At 29.9% G+C, this 17,036-nt stretch overlaps 1 protein-coding gene across 1 annotated transcript; it reads left to right on the top strand.

Moving 5' to 3' along the window:
- Positions 1 to 13,353: 13,353 nt before the first annotated feature.
- On the top strand, positions 13,354 to 16,742 carry LOC110425890 (Cytochrome c oxidase biogenesis protein Cmc1-like protein). The gene is made up of 3 exons (XM_021440965.2): positions 13,354 to 13,502; positions 13,666 to 13,813; positions 16,308 to 16,742. The coding sequence occupies exons 1-3, from the start codon at positions 13,448 to 13,450 to the stop codon at positions 16,384 to 16,386; spliced, it is 282 nt and encodes a 93-aa protein (XP_021296640.1). The 5' UTR covers positions 13,354 to 13,447; the 3' UTR covers positions 16,387 to 16,742.
- Positions 16,743 to 17,036: the final 294 nt, after the last annotated feature.

Raw genomic sequence — 17,036 nt, 5'->3', positions numbered from 1 at the left:
GTCAATGCTTTTATTTTTTTAGAAAAATAAATAAAATATATTGTTATTGGTTTGTGAGAACGTGGGGGTCGACCTTTGACGGTTATTTTATTTTATTTTTTTTAATTTTTTTACAGCTGGGAGAATGAAAAAAGAGGTGAAGTTGATTTTTTAGTTTTCACCACCCTCCGCCTACCACCCTGTAATAAGATTTCTCATTCCAAAATATGAAAATTAAAATTTTTAATAAAAAAGAAATTTTGAATTATTTTTCTTAAAATTTATTTTTTTCGTATTTTAATAATTATTTATAAAAAAGGAAAAATAATATCTTTACATTTCATAAACTTTATTATAAATTGAATAGTAGTTTTAAATTCAATAAGGCTGTAGCTGGCCCTCACTAAAGAAGCTTCATTCCTTGTGAGAATAAGTTTAATAATTTTTATATACGAGATTTTGTGACAATAATCACTATGTGATTGACAAAACAAATTTAAAGTAAAATTGTACTCGTGTGTGTGTGTGTGTGTTTTTTTTCTTAAATAGAGATTAAGATAGAATGAAGATTTATAAAAAAAAATTCCAATTAATAATTTCTTTAAAGAGTTAAAAACAAGTTTTAAGAATTAAAATGATAAAAGATAAATATAGAGTAAATATTGCCCACACTTTGTTTTATCGAGATATTAGATAACCAATGATTGAATTACATTGATAGCTTATCCATTGAAAAGTTAAATCCAATTTTTTTTGTTCTTCTTAATACATTTGCATAATCGTTAAATAATGTTAGATATTAATCTTGACTTATAAATATAAAATAATCAATTTAAAAATTGATAATGAATGCAAAATGATTTGATTCCTCTTATTTTTATTGACATTGGATTATAATTTGTATTTTTTACCAACATATTAAGAATATAAATTTTTTTTTTGATCAATCCAAAAAAAATCATCTTTGAGTTTTTAGTGTAGAATAAAAAATTAATTGAATTCAAAGTTAGGTCGAGTGAATATATAGAAAGAGCTCTACGACCCCAATTACAAGGCAACAAAAAGTAAGGAGCTTTTGTTCTCAATTTGAATGATTACCCGATCTAATTAAACATTAAAAAGAAATTAGTGCCTAATGTAATAAGGGTTTTTCTCATGGATAGCACACATAAACAATGACAAGTTCGAATGTAAAACAGTATAATTAAGTTGGATTCAATTGCAAAAGGGTTTTGAATTTCAAGAATTTAATTGATATGTTCAATTAAATTGGGGTGATTTTATAATTAGCACAAAAGTTGTGTTAAACTTAATTTACCACTATAAATATATGCTTATGTTTTTTCACTCTTCTCAAACCTTGCAACGCCCATTAATGTATCTTCCTCCATTGTTTTAATTTTTATTTTTTTGACTTCCTTCACTGGAATTAGAGTGAAAAAACAAAACCTCTCATCCCTAGCTAGCACTTGGTTTGGCAACAAAAGCAAACCCTATTTACTTTTGGTGTTATTTGACTTGGGAAACTACATGGATAGTTATTAGAGGCCGGTCATTTAGACAGGTTGAAATTTGTAACAAAAGTTTGGTGGGAAGAAGGTTCAATTCACCTAGTGTTATGAACTCTTGATTTCAACGTAGGCTTATATTTGATCTTCTACCTAGTAAACTTTTGATCTCTCAAATTAGAAATGAACTTATTAAAACTAGTGAAGGAAAGGCTTATACTTACTTAACTTTTTATTTAACTTTAATTTTTGTTGCTTTTTTTTTTTAATTTTTAGACAAACCAAAAACAGCTTCAATACTAAGGTGGCAGTGCAGGACCAACTCTATTATAAAGTCATCAAAACCCATACTTTAGATCTCAATTTTTCATAAGCCACATAATTTTATAATGATATAATTAATTACATTAAATTAAATATTTAACAAATATTTATTTTCTCTCACTTCCCACATCTCTATTAATTTTTAACTATTTATCTTATTTTTTATTAAAAATATGTAAAAGTTAAGATAATTAATAAAATGACATATTCTCTCATTTCTTTAATTTTGTGCTTAATAAATCTCAATTTTTTTTATTACTTTTCAATTCTCACAATGCTATTAATTGTCAACTGTTCCTCTTATTTCTAATTTTAATAATCTCCAACATTTATTTTTTTACATATAAAATCAATTTCTTTTCAATTTATAATGTAAAAGTTTAATTAAAAAATTTACACCTCAAAAAGCTAAAGGAATAAAATTATAATAATTTTTTTATTAATTTCAATAAAAAGGATCTTATTTGAATATCTAGCTTTAGATCTTTGAAGTTATTGAGTTGTCTCTGTAGTTGCGGAGATGCATCCTAAAAAGTGAAAGATTGTATTAATTTTTCTTTGACCCTAACAATTCAAATGTAGAAAAAAAAAATACTCCTAATTCCTAATGATTAAAGATGTGGAATGGTCGTGACCCCAACTAATTTGGTTGAAGCATCAAAATCAAGTAACCAATCAAATTTTTTATTGTTGAATTTATTCAACTTGCTAGACAAGTAAAGCAATAAGCCTAGTCTTGCCTGCTTATGTTGCCTTGTCCCCTTCCATAGGGAAACAAAAATAGAGATAAAAATCCCTGCTTAACAGCAGCTTTTTCCACTTGGTTTTTTTTTTGTTGTTGTTGAAAATATAATAAATTGATCATAGCTCACAAGCCTATACATTAATCCTATAAGGAATCCCAAACGTTTATGGTATAACTCGACTTGGGTTTATATTTTTAATGTCAAACTGCAATACAGAAACCAACAGAAAGACTCGTAAACCTAAGGCTAAACAGGAATGGGGGAGCAGGCATGGCAAGGCAAGGCATCCCTACTTAGGTAGGACTCTTAAATTCGAAAGTAGTGTGTTGACGTAAAGAAATACAAATGTAGTTAAAGCAAAGAATGGCATGCAAACGTAAACACGTAGAGCTTTGTCAATTGCTTTTGGAAGAGTTTTTAATGTAGCTTTTGGTGGATTGGTTCTAATGGTAGAGTACAATTGAATTGAGTTTTTTTTTTTTAAATGGATGAGTTTAACATTAAAAAAAAAAAAGAAACAAATTATTGAACAACCCCCCAGCCAGCCTATCTTTCTTGAAACAGCATGCTCATATTAGTCAAACCTATTACGCAGGCATTTGAATTGATACAGCATGCTCAATTATTATGCATTTACCTTTTTAATAGTTTTTCCTTTTTTTCCAAGCAAATGACAATGCGTGTTCTTTTTTTAATCAATAGAGGAATTCAATCTTGATTTTTTGAATATGAAATATTTCCACTTATCATAAATTTAAATATTCAATTCAAGTGTTTAAAAATTATTAAATAAATCACTCCCCTCACATCAATTATAAACCCACTTAATAATAAAATGTCACGTCATTGAATCATGCCGATATCAAATTAATTGACATGAATTGAATTTTGTGGTTGAAAAAAAGGAGATTTTGAACAAGAATCTTGAGTATAGTTAGTCAAATCTTGAGTATAATTGGCTAATTCTACAACTAGCAGAAAAGATTTTCAATATAAAAAATCGAAGGCGGTGAATATGATTTTGTTAGAACACTGAACTAGAAAATGTAGAAATTAACTTCAATATGTGCATCAATGCCACTATTTTTAAAGTTTTATTTGTCCCCATTTATAGTGTGAAAAAGAATTATTAACGTATAAATCTCGAAAATACAATAAAGTCCAATGATTGACGCGTTTTGCGTTGATAAAATCAATCCATTGAGCACTTACGGGAGTATGATTAGATTAGCAAAATTCTATAATATTTTTTTTACAGCAAAATAATATAGAAGAAAATTTAGAAAATGTTAGAAAAAGGAAGGAAATATGTTACTGTTTTCTATTGTACGTTCTATTGCCTAAAAGATAATCCTTTTTATAGGCTTAGATGCCTGTTTCCAATAGATATAGTTTGTATCTCTTTCAAACAATCACACTTGTTTATTTCAAATAAACATAACTCTTGGTTTTTCCCAACAAACATCATTCCTCTTTTATTTTCTTATTTTCAATAGATATAATTTTCAAATACGATTTTTTTAGTAGACATTTTATTTGAAAATGTTCCAACAATCCCTCACTATCTTCAAATTAATCCAAATTTTCGATAATCTTGAAAATCAATTGCATAAATTAAGGTGTCTTTCGATTGAACCTTCACTTAGTGATAATATGTTAAAGTTAACTGAAATTACATGGTAGATTATGTTTTGAACCAACTATTTCATTTGGTTAACCAAACACATCTCACACAATGATTTCAACTCCGACAAATACATAGTATCCAACGATGCTTTTATGACCATGCATCTGCATCTTCTTTTCATGAGTGCTATTAGAGCTAAGCTCTTAAGCTTCTAAAAGCGACCACACTTCACACTCACATAGTTAGATCCTATTAAGAATGCCCCTGGAACTAAAGCATTCTAACAAACTTTATATTATGGGTTTATTAAAAGTATATAACTCATCATTTCTTTACCATTACGGGCGCATAGCACTTTACTTGTGATGGAATATAATATATCATATTATAGTACTAGCAGTCACATACAGATGATGTACTTTATCTTATTGAATTCAAGACTTGATGTCATACCAAGTGTTTAGTTGAGTTTCCATCATGGGTGACTTTCAATTTATGAGTATGAGCCCCATCCTCTTTGAGGTCTTATTTACAAGATCTATAGCAAGACAATTTATTAAAAGATTTGCTAAATTTTCACTTGACTTTACAAAAGTTATAGCTATGTTTTAATCTAATATGTCTAGACTTTCTGTTATATACTTAGCTGTACATTTTTGCTACAGTTGCTTCACTATTACAACAAATAGATATTGGTGAAATTGGTTTAAGCTACAAAGGCACACCATGGAGAAAATTTCTTAGCCATTCGACTTCTTTGGTGGTAGCAGCCAATCCAATAAATTCGACTACCATGGTAGAATCCATTATATATATTTGTTTCTTAGACCCCCAAGAAATGGCATCCACATTAAGCTTGAAGATCCCTCTGTTTGTGGAAGCATGATCTTTTAAACTTGTAATATAACTAGCATCTAAATATCCTTGTAGTGTTGGATGAATGCTAATCATGCATCATATACAAATAAAAACGTAGTGAAAATAAAATTAACAAATTGAATTACGTTTTATCCTCTTAAGATCTCTTTCATGTCAAATTGCGTACAAAATCATATCACTTTACTTAAATAATAAGGGTTGATGAATCTTTTGTTAAACCACCAAAATAGCTTTCAAAAAGCTTAACCACCTCAACTTGGTTGTTGCAAACAAAACTTGTCCAAGGAATCCTTGTATAGTCTCTAATGGTAATTCACACCAATGAATTAGAAAATCCATATTTAAGGATTGGGAATGCTATGCTTTGGCAATGTGTTAGTAAAGATGAGTTTCATAAACTCATAATTAACACAAAAATTTGGGGTTGAACACACAAAAGAAATCAAGTGAATGAAAAACTATTTTTTCTTCACGCAAGAGGTGGCAAGGCAAAAGTAATTTCAAGTGTGTCATTCTTCTAAATTTTTAGCCACTCTCTTATTTTAGTTTGGAGGCTATAGCAAAGCATTTATACCATAGATTAATTTTAAACCCTAATTACAAAGCTATTATGTAATTGCCAATTAATTCAATAATTGATTACACAATTTAATCAAGTCCCTAAGAAGCCTAGTTAACATAATTGTTTAATTTAATCAATTAGGCCTAATAATTTAATTAAACAATTTAATTAATTAAGCCCAACAACTTAATTAAACAATTTTCATCAAGTACTTAAGAATCTCATAACTTTTAATTTTATTAAGTTTGACTTAATCACTTCTTCCATTTTATTTCAACATTCATTTTAGGTGTGTGATCCATTAGGCTTTTGACATGTTGCCAATGAATTTAATACATAATTCTTAAGTCAAACTTAGAATTAGATAAAGTTAAACTACTTTAAATTTATCATTAACCAAATCAACTACTTAGAGTTCATAAACCAAGATTGAGATATAGCAATCTATCATGTCACCAAAATGTTAAAAGAATTAAGATGGTTTGACTCAATCTTTCAATGATTACTTTCAGTGTAATTCATTTCCTTATCAAATATCTCAGAGATGATAAGAGTATGTTGCAATGTCTATTATTATTGATCTCCATATTCGTTCTTGAAGTTTAATCATCAGTTTTATGGAGACTTATGAAATTCTTTTATTAATCTCTAAGTCGTCTTGGCCAAAGATTTCAATAAGCTAATAACAACCAATAACTGTTAAGATATGTCCCTTGAATCACTTGGGGTGATAATTCCTATATTAACCACTCATTGACCTTCACATGCTTTATACTATACTCAAAAGCATCTTGTTTTGGCATCTTTGATTAGGCAGTCATTGGGATGAGATCAAAACATAGCACTGCACACGTAAGACAACTTAATGTCTCAAGTTTTGAGAGTATTTACACAATTAACACATAAGAGGTATTACATAAATACTTGAGTGAAATACCTCATGCATTTATCATGATGGGTCATGTTCAGTAAACTTGCTCTCCTAAGTAAGCACCTACATTCCAGTTTCAAGTATCTCTATACTTTAACTTATAAGATTGGTTGCTTACTTTACAGGTAAGGAACATAAAATGTACCTATCTCAATGTATCATTGATGTCCAGTTTTAATGATATATCGATCAGGAGCTTTTAGAGATTACGCTTCAATGCATAGAGATCTCTTAATTGCAACTCATTACAGTTCTTTTGCAGGGCATATTAATCTCAAAAACTTCATCCAATTAGACTTATAAACCATTATAATTAACCTCTGATTGATGAAGGAAAACCTCTAATCATTCAACATAAATGATATTGTTGCATGATTGGAATCAAGCCTTAACCAATCCTAATTGGTTGTACGGCTCATCCTAACATCTCCCACTAGCACAAGGCCAATTGTTACTTCATCCTATATGGATTCAATCCATCTAGCAATCGTATCTCCATGTAGGCTCGCTTCTGCCCTTCAATGTGGTTAATTGCTTTTATCTATCTTCGTGATGTCCATGCATCACATCATGTCATATTACTATATCTAGATCCAATGAGATCCAGGTTTTACTAGTATGGCTCCATTGTTACATTAACAATATTCAAAACCCTTTATTAATTCCATGGACTAACGATCTAAATATCTTCTTATTAGAGCCCTTTTTAATAGGACATATATGACTTTATTTATATGTTGTAGGCATTATATGCATATGTCACTCTATGTTATGCCATTTGGCACCTTTTAATTTTTTTTATTGTTATTGTGTTTCCACTAAATCCAAGATCCTTTGTGAGAGTAATATTCAAACTCTTTTGAATATTCCATGATGTTACTCATATATATATCATATTGTATGCTTGGAATCATATTGGTTTGGAATATCATAATGGGTTTTATATATTAGAGAGATATGGACCAAATCATATCGCATTATGAAGTTGCTTTTTTTCTTGACCATTCATCTCTATGTTTTGTTCTTAAGAAACTTTCATTTTATATGAATCAATATTCAACCTTTTGATCAATTGAACATAATTCATAATTGATTAAATATCATTGCAAGGATAAACATGAATGGAATCAAGCCTTAACCAATCCCAATTAGCTGCAAAGCTCATCCTAACATTTAGTATTGATGGATATTCAATATAGCAAAGTTCATAATTGATTGTTTTCTTTAAGTATCTTAGTACACAATTTATGACTTGCCAATGTAAAGTGTTTGGATTATTTGTATACCTACTTAACTTTTCAATAGCAAATGCTATATTTAGCCTTGTGCATGTCATTGCATACATTAAGCACCCTACTAGTATTTGATTAATAACCCTACTAGTATTAAGTACTGATTTAATTTGACGATCTATGGGTGTAGATGTTGGTATATAATTTTTAAGATCAAACTTTTTTAAGCACTTTTTTAATGCAGTGTGATTATGATAAAGTTATGTTTTTTTCATCTTAGAATATTTTAATTTTTAAAATGACATTTGCTACATTCATATCTTTCATTGCAAAGTTATTTGACAAAAACTTCTTTGTCTCTTCGACTTGTTTCAAATTTGTACAAAAAATTAGCATATTGTCCGCATATAAACAAATTATAACACCTTTGTCATTTTGAAATTTGTTATATACGTACCTGTCAGATTTATTTATGTTATAACCTTGGTCTTTTTTATTGGTTTAAATGCCTATTCCCAACAGACACAGTTTGTATCTTTTTCAAACAATGTCTATTTCAAATAAACATAACTTTTAGTTTTTTCGAACAAATATGACTCTTTTTTTATTTTTTTTATTTTCAATAGATATAATTTTCAACTATGATTTTTTCAATAGACATTTTATTTGAAAATGTTCCAACATACAAATATTGAGTGCTTTGACATAGAAAATCTAGGAAATAAATTTCAATTTTTTCCATAAAAATCAACTATAGTAGGTTAAAATAAAAAATATTATTTGAAAACTAAATGAAATCAAACTAAGGCTATCATAATTTAATGAGAGAGTTAGTCAAATAAAACCAAGTCTATAGAAAGCGGGAAAAAAAGAAGAGAAGCAAAAGAGACGAGAAGGAATCTTAATCGTTTTCTGGATAATTGTGAGTTAGCCATTTGTTTATTTAAATTTGAGAATAATCTTGCATGACGTGATCTCATAACCCTTTACAGTTGAATAAGTTTATTGATGTGATGAGAATGATTTATTTAATGGTTTCTTTTTAAGTGTGAGATCGTGCATGATTCAATTATATAAGGAAAAGAGTTTTCATTTTAACATTTCAATTAGTAAGATCTAAACTGCCAACATTTAATAATTTTTTTATAAATCTAATCATTTACTTATTCTAATAAAAAATAATAAATAATTTGTTCTTGTATAATTAACCATTTATTTTAATAACAATTCAAATTTGGCTTGGTAATTATTGTCATGTTTTGGAAAGATTAAACTTCAAAATTCAAATTGACCTTGCCCCTTTAAACTTCATTATATGTATTAAAAAAATGCTACTCCTGAATATTTGAATCAATAATAAATATTTATATTTTTTGTTTAAAAGATTATATTAAAATCTGCCTTCCTCTAAGTAATAATAAAAAAAAACTCCTTATAGCATGTTTGGTTGGTGGAATGGCTAAGCCATTCCCCCTTTATTCCTAAGGAATTTTGATTCCTTTATTTGGTTGAGAAATAGTCCAAGGAATAGCCATTCTCCCATTCTATGAGGCATTCTTTCAAATCCTCCAAACTAAGGAATAGGTAATACCATCCTCCCCATGGTATTAGTTTTTCCATGTTTGAGGATAATAAAAAATCATAAAACTAAATACCTTTTACAAGTTTGAAAAATTACAACTCTGTTTATATAATATTATTTTTTTTTTCTCTTCCTTTTCTCTTCCTTGATTCCAACTTTTAATAAATATTAATGTTTAAAATAATAAAAATTAAATTATAAATAATATTATATTAAATTAATTTTTAATAAATAATTATAATTATTTCTATTTAAAAATAAATTAAAATAAAATAGTATAATATCATTTAAATTATATATAAAATATTAATAAATAAATCATCAATTATATATTTTAAATAAATTACGATTATTAATATTTAAAAATAAATAAAAAGAAAATAAAAAATTAATCATAATAATATTTAAATTAAATAAATATTAATTTTAATGGTCATTATTAACATTTTATTAACTATCAATTATTAATATTTAAAAATAAAATAAATTAATACATAATTATTTAAATTAAAAATATTATATTTTAAACATTATTATTAATTTAATAAATTTATTATTAAATTTCAATTATTAATATTTGAAAATAAAATAAAAAAAATAATTGATCAAATAATATTTAATAAAATAAATATTAATAATTAATGATAATTATAAATGAATATTTATATTTAAATTTAATTATATATTTTATTAAATTCAAATTATTTATTAAAATCTTAATAAAAATAATAATTATATAATAAGGGTGTTTTTATCTTTTTTTTTTGTGTTTTTTTTTATTCAAATTATTGTTACCAACCAATTGTAATGTCATAATAACTATTTCTGTCATATTTCATTCATCGTACTAAACAAGTAATAACTATTCTATTCTTCTCACCTCATTCTATTATCATATAATAATTTCTATTTCTTCTTACTTATTCTACCAACCAAACGTAACCTTATGTGTAACCTATATTTGAATGAGTTAAAGCCATCTTGTCAAATATTCCATATTGGCCCCTTACACAACCTAAGGGGCATCACATTACTAAACCTAGAATATGCCACGTTCGCACTCGGGTGCTATAATTTGTTACGCAAGAGGAAGGTTGCATGATTGCGTGCACAATTGACTTGCTTCTATAAACAAATGTAATGGTTGTTAATTTCACTCTTGGTCTTGCCAAAAAATTATATATGCAACCCTCATGTAGCATAAAATAGTGCAACTCCCATCAAGTATTGGGCAGAATAATAGTTGTGAAATACCCTCCAAAAGAAATCTCAACAATTCCAATAAAAGCATAAAATATAAAGAAATTAATCAGCAGAAATAAGAATAATCATTGAAGAATTCTTTGGAAAAGCCATATGTATAGTTGCTATAAAAACATAAAACACAAAGAATAGATGAAAGGTAATCATAATAGCCTCATTCATTTTTTATATTCATTTCCAACTTAATAAAAAAATTCATTGTTTAGCAATTGCCAACATTCTAAGCTTATCAAAATCACGATCGTGTATAACAAAGTCATATCATGTGGCTGTCCTGTGGTATGTTATTGTAAGTTACTGCATAAGCATGCTATTATGTTTTTATGTTACTCAAGATTCAAACTTAGTCAACATTTAAAGCAAAAGAAACCTTTGTGAACTGTTTTCCCTTAGTAATTTTTTAATATTGAAATGAATAAAATCTAGTGTTCCTCTTTGCTAAAATCTTGAAGAATCTTTTTTTCTTGTGATCCACATGATTTTAAAATCTTTAAGAATTTTACTTAAGATAGGTTAAGAAAATAAACTTGTTATGTGTTTTTATTGACATGCTTGAGAAGCCTAAATTATAGATACTTGCATGTAAATATTGATTCATGCAAAATTTGACGCAAGTAATAATCTTGTACTCCGTCTATACCAATAGTTTATGATAAAAAAACGAAAAATTTCATATGTGCAACTTTCCAAATATTTGACCTATTATGCTCTCCTTGCCATTTTGGGACTTTGTTTTGCATCATGTAGTCAATGTGCACTAAAAGTTTATACATTTATTCCCACCTACTAAGAAAAATGTAATTCATAATCTAAACATAAACAAAAGATATGTTCCTACTGTTCCATAAACTATACAGCCTTAAAAAAGGCTTCTAAAATATAGATGGCAGTTAAATTTCAGGACTTCTTATCAACTATAGGCATGCACAAAGTTATCCTCAAAACAAAACAATTCATAAAAAATAAATATTATAATGTAATTTAATTAAACACATTACAAAAAAACGTATTTCTAATTTTCTTAAAAATAAATGTTACCTTAGTTTCAAATACACGCACAAAATAAAAATCCATTAATAATAGAAGTGGCAAAGAATGACGTTTGAAAGCAAAACCATCACGAGCTGAAGAACAAGGAAACCAAGAACAACCCTGCAAAGAACGGAAGAAAGCAAAGAAGGTAAGATCAATCAATCAAAAGCAAAAAACAATGGAAGAAAACTCTGAAAAGGTCAAAATTACTCTTATCCAAATTGACAAAACTGAGAGATAAAATGTATGAAAGACTTGAAGAAGATGGTATTACATTGAGCAGCTGAAAATAAACAGAGCATCCATTTCAGCCACCCACATATAGGATCGTACAAAGGAAATCGGTTGAAACCAGCTCCTGATGAGCTAAACCATCAAGCATACATAGTTGCAAAAACAAAAAATGCTGAAAATACCTACGTGGACTAAAATCATTGCACACACTCGACTATAACACATGGGCAAAATATTGTAAAAAATCGAGACAAAGAAACACATCAATCAACATCTGACCCAAGGCTGAAAACTTTGTCTTTCCCAAACCTAACGTCTGAGCTAAGGTTGAAAGCTTTTTCTTTCCCAAGATACGGTTCTGTCTATATTTGTTTTCCCTCCAAATGCAAAAAAAGAAAAAGAAAAAGAAAGACACTAACCAAACTTGTCCATGTGGACTATACTCAAGCTTTGAACCAAATATGACAAAGAAGATTAGTATTCATTCGGTGGGAAATATAGCGTGTTTGTTTTATATAGAAAATGAGTGCTGAAAAATGGTGGAGACATTAGTATGTTGGATTTATACTCCAGAACTGATGCTTTGTTGGACCACAGGGAAAACAAAACCCCACCCCATGATGTAACTCTATTTTGCCCATAATCAATGCAAAACATGTCAAAGAAATAACCGAGGACGGAAGCTTTATTAGCTGTTCCCAGCGCCACGCATCATGTAGAAACACTCAAGACGTGACACACTCAAAGAGGCCAAAAATGTGGCCAAATGTGATAGCTTCATTGAGGTTTCCTTTTACTTGTATAGAAAATGAGTGTTGAAGAATGGTGGGGACACCAACTCGTTGGATTTATTTTGCAGAATTGATGCTTTGTTGGGCCATAAGGAAAACCAAACCCCGCCCCAGGATGTAAGTTTATTTTGTCTATAATCAATGCAAAACACGTCAAAAATATTTCCACGAGTGGAAGCTGTGTTAGCTGTTTCTACGGCAACACGTCAACTAAAAACACCCAAGACGTGGCACTCAAAGAAGCCAAATATGTGGTCAAATGTGAAAGCTTTATTAGGGTTTCTTTTTACTTCTAGGTAAATGCTTGACTTGGATAGAGTTATGCGAAAAAGTGCTATTAAACAAATCAAATAAAAAATTGTGATTAATATATATATTTTTAAAAAAATAATTGTCAAATTAAAATCATATAAAATGATTTGATAATGAGCCGGATTTGAATAACGGCAGATTTGGGGTATGAGCCCTCTAAGCGACTGCTGTGCCACACTGATTGTGGGTATTTCAATCTGTAATGGGTTGGTCCAATTTGATCAGTTCGGCCTAAACAATCGACCCAAGCAGTAATGGGCTGGACCAACCATTTGATCAGTATTGGCCCAAAGAATACACCCAAGCAATGTAAACAACAGCAGCAGGCGAGAGAGAATCACCTGCATCAATAGAAACTTAAGCAGAACTATTCGACCATCTTCCTCTGAAACATTTTGATTGCCTTTTTGATCAGTAGCCGCAGGAAGTCCCCATTTTTCTAGCAATGGGTTACGTACAGGAAGCACGTGAGAATCACGTGAAGAAGAAAGTTGAAGAAGGTTAGCCGTTAAAAAGGGAAAAAGAGAAAGAGAAACTAAACCCTTTCTTCTAAAACCCCTGCTTTTCTTCATTTCAATTTTCTTTTACTTTCTAACATTTTCTGAGCACAGAAAAGGCTGGATGGTTATAATTTTGAAATGGGTTGATTTGGGTTTTGTTCAGCTTTAAGGAGCAAAATGAAGCAAAAGGCACTGAAAGAATGTGATCATTACACTTCAAAGTATGCTCAATGTGCTGCCGGGAGGACTATATCTATTGTATGGCAATGTCGTAAACAAGCTAAAGAATTAAATTATTGTCTTCATCAATAGTAAGTTCTTCCTTTCTTCCTTAATTTTGCTTTGTTTTTTTTAAGGAGAACTATGAATTATATCTTGAAATTGGTTCATCTTTAGCTACAGTAATGATATGCTGAAGCAGATTAGTATAATTGAGTTCTATTTTAAGTTGTTTCTTTCTTTATATCGAAAATTTATACTGTCTCTTTTGCTGAAATATATGAATTTTGTTTATTGTACTTAAAGATATATCTTTTGTTCATGTGGATTTTTTTCTATATGAAAGGGAGATAGCTATATTTTATTTCATGAACCTCACTCTTGCATGCCCAAGACTCAACCTTGGAACTTTCAAGTTGAAAGTCTTAAGTTCCAACCATTAGAGTGTTTCCTTGGGACAATAGTATGAATATTTGCCTAGCAAGGATTTCTAGCATTGCAATTTTTTTGGCAAGCATATCAATGCTCAATTATAGATAGTTAATTGTGAAATGTTTGCTATAGCTTTATTGATGAAAACTCTTGTATGTAGGTGCATCATATTGACTACAATTCTGAGAGTTGCTGTCTCAGACATTATAAAAGAGTTAAAGCATGAACATCTTAACCATTTCCGCAAATTATCTGTTTAAGTATATTGATTTGAGTTTGCTATAGCCCTGCTATTTTTGTTGCAAACCAAATTAGCATATTAGCATTGACATATTAGCAACAAAGTTTTCCAGGGCTTCTTTAGGCATACACATGCATAGGAACTCCTGCAAATTAGAAATGGATGACCTGACTCGGGCTGTGGCTCAATTTTTGCAGTTTGATGGACCATTATGCAGTGCAATTTTGAAAGTTTGGGCTGTCCGTTTCTAGGCCATAGGTTTAAATTCTAAGAGCGCTTACATTGTGCAGAAACACTAAAGGGCAGGACTGTATTTAAATCAACACTTCCAAGACTGTGACTTGTTGGAACTATAAATTACTAGAGACTGCCTCCCAATTTTTTAACTAGTCCTTAGGAAACTCAAAATCCAATTCTGTTTTATTCGTTAGAAAGTAGACTGGAATAGGCTAGTTGTTTACTATGATACACCAATCGATTTGTTATGATTTGCGTTCACTCATGATGAATTCTGTGATAATCTATATGAATCCTAATTCTTATAGATTCTGCCCTTTAAACTCATTATAAATTCGTGCTTAACATCTATTTGAATGTTTAGAATAAATCCTAGTTACCAAGATTAATAACGTAGGAATCTAAATGTCATAGCCTGTAGGGTTTTCTAACAAACTTTAATCCTAAATCTTTAACAACCTAATAAAAAACCTTACAATAAAATAAGATGATTCTTTTACTCTTCTTGAAAATTGAAATCCAAGTATGGTTTTTGATCTTCAAACTTTCAAACCTGGTCTTAAACAATATCTTGCCCTATAGAAACAAGTTGGCTCATGAACTTCCTCTTGTTTTTACGTATGTTAATTTGGCTACTAGGTTGAGTTGTATGCAGCCCTAATTTGCTTATATGTCCCTTTAGTTATAAATTTATTTTAATAAAAGTCCCTGCTAATTATATATAATGAAGGGACTTCATTCTATATTAGTGGGCTATTGTTGTACTCTATTCCAATTGTCTGTTGTGGTATCCTATTCCACAATAGATATAAGCGTGAATGATAAGAGCCATATAAGGGTTCAAGTAACTCACTACTCACAACTTGACAGTGTTAAGCTTTTGAAACCCAAGGTTTTAGTCCAAAAGGTTGTTGGGTCAGTGGTGCTTGGTTCTGAATCATTACAATTGGTATGAGCATGTCCCAACCTAGTCAGTTCACATGGTGGTGGTGTGATCTTGGTCCCTGTCGTTGTAAGTTCCTTTTTACAATCGTGATGTGTGGCTTTTACAAGGATATTATGGATTTGAGTGGGGAGCATTGTGATTCCCATCTCACGTCAGATATAAGTATGAATGAAAAGACTAGCAACTTGAGTTTACAGTTTTGAGGTCACTGGTTTTGCCTTTCAGATAAAAAAGTTGTTTTAAGCAGTGATGTTTGGGCCTGGGGTGTTACAGTATCCATGTTGATTGTTAAGCTTTGCACACTGTGTTTGGTACCTTGTATGTAACTTTGTAGTTATTGCAATAAGTGACCTATAAGTCTAAGTAGCAGTTTAGAGATGACATGAGAAATGAGAGGAAGAATAACCTAATTCCTTGCATTGGTATGGTTGAAAGGAAGTAGGTTGTACATTTTTCCATCTTGATACAGAAAGCCGTTCTGTAGTTAATTTAGAATGAGTGCACATGGGTAATGCAGGCTGTTTTGCTACCTTTTCTGTTGTTTCCTTTTCCCTTTTCTTCATTACTCGAGAGCTTGTTGAGAAAATTGAAACCGAAAAAATGTAAACTCTCTTTTGAAAAAAATTTGGCGATGATAACTCTGGTTGGTTTAAAATTAACAGACATGTTGCAAATTGTGATCTACAATGAATTTGAAAGTACTCATTTCTTATGCATTTTGTTATGGCAGCACCAATGATGCTGTCTTGGAGGCAATGAAGAGAGAATACACGCTTCAGGAAAATGAGAAAGGATCTGCAAGAGTCTAAGCTCATTCCGTTTGGTGGCTACAATTCTGCAGAGGAGTCTTCAACGTACAACTTGTTTGTCTTAATCCATATGCCTGCATTGGACCTGCTATTTTTTATCCAATCTGGCTTGTCTTGACAAAGATGCAGTGCCATGGGGCAAATACCTTTTTTATGTGGGATTGGAGGCTTGAATCTCCAATAGTTGCAAATACCTAATGCATTTGAATCGTGGATCTATCTGGAATTGCAGTTTGAGATTTCAGGCTCTCCAAACCAAATGTTGTTTGTTAGAGTAGATAAGCAAACTATTCAACTGAAAACCATGCTTCCTATGCTGAATGATTAACTTATACCAATCATCTCTTTTTGGTTAATTTAACATTTATTTTCATACCATGCATTGGCTTTGAAATACTGGTCTAACTCATCGAACGCCCATGTTGCTCATGGGTATCCATCCAGCCAATGGAAGAAAAATATTTGGCAATCATATTGCAAGTTGCTGAATTTGGCAATCTCTTGAAGTGGTTGGATTAGGTACATGTCATTTCTAAATTTGTCCAGGTTTAAGGCACTTCATGCCTTTGGTTGTTTTAGATCTTTCTCTTGAGGTCCTTGCCAAGGTCAGATAGGTACACCTTTTTCGTCTTGATATTCGAGGTTCAATT

Source organism: Theobroma umbraticum, unplaced genomic scaffold (genome assembly GCF_002168275.2).
Source record: "Theobroma umbraticum cultivar Fairchild unplaced genomic scaffold, ASM216827v3 scaffold_12.1, whole genome shotgun sequence".
NCBI classification, from domain to species: Eukaryota; Viridiplantae; Streptophyta; class Magnoliopsida; order Malvales; family Malvaceae; genus Theobroma; species Theobroma umbraticum.
The sequence above is the reverse complement of the archived record's forward strand: the minus strand, read 5'-3'. Positions and strand labels throughout refer to the sequence as shown.

Coding starts and splice junctions, on each gene's coding strand:
- LOC110425890 (XM_021440965.2), top strand. CDS start 13,448: ATGGGTTACGTACAGGAAGCACGTGAGAATCACGTGAAGAAGAAAGTT. Junction 13,503..13,665: donor GAAGAAGAAAGTTGAAGAAG/GTTAGCCGTTAA, acceptor GGTTTTGTTCAG/CTTTAAGGAGCAAAATGAAG. Junction 13,814..16,307: donor AATTATTGTCTTCATCAATA/GTAAGTTCTTCC, acceptor TTGTTATGGCAG/CACCAATGATGCTGTCTTGG.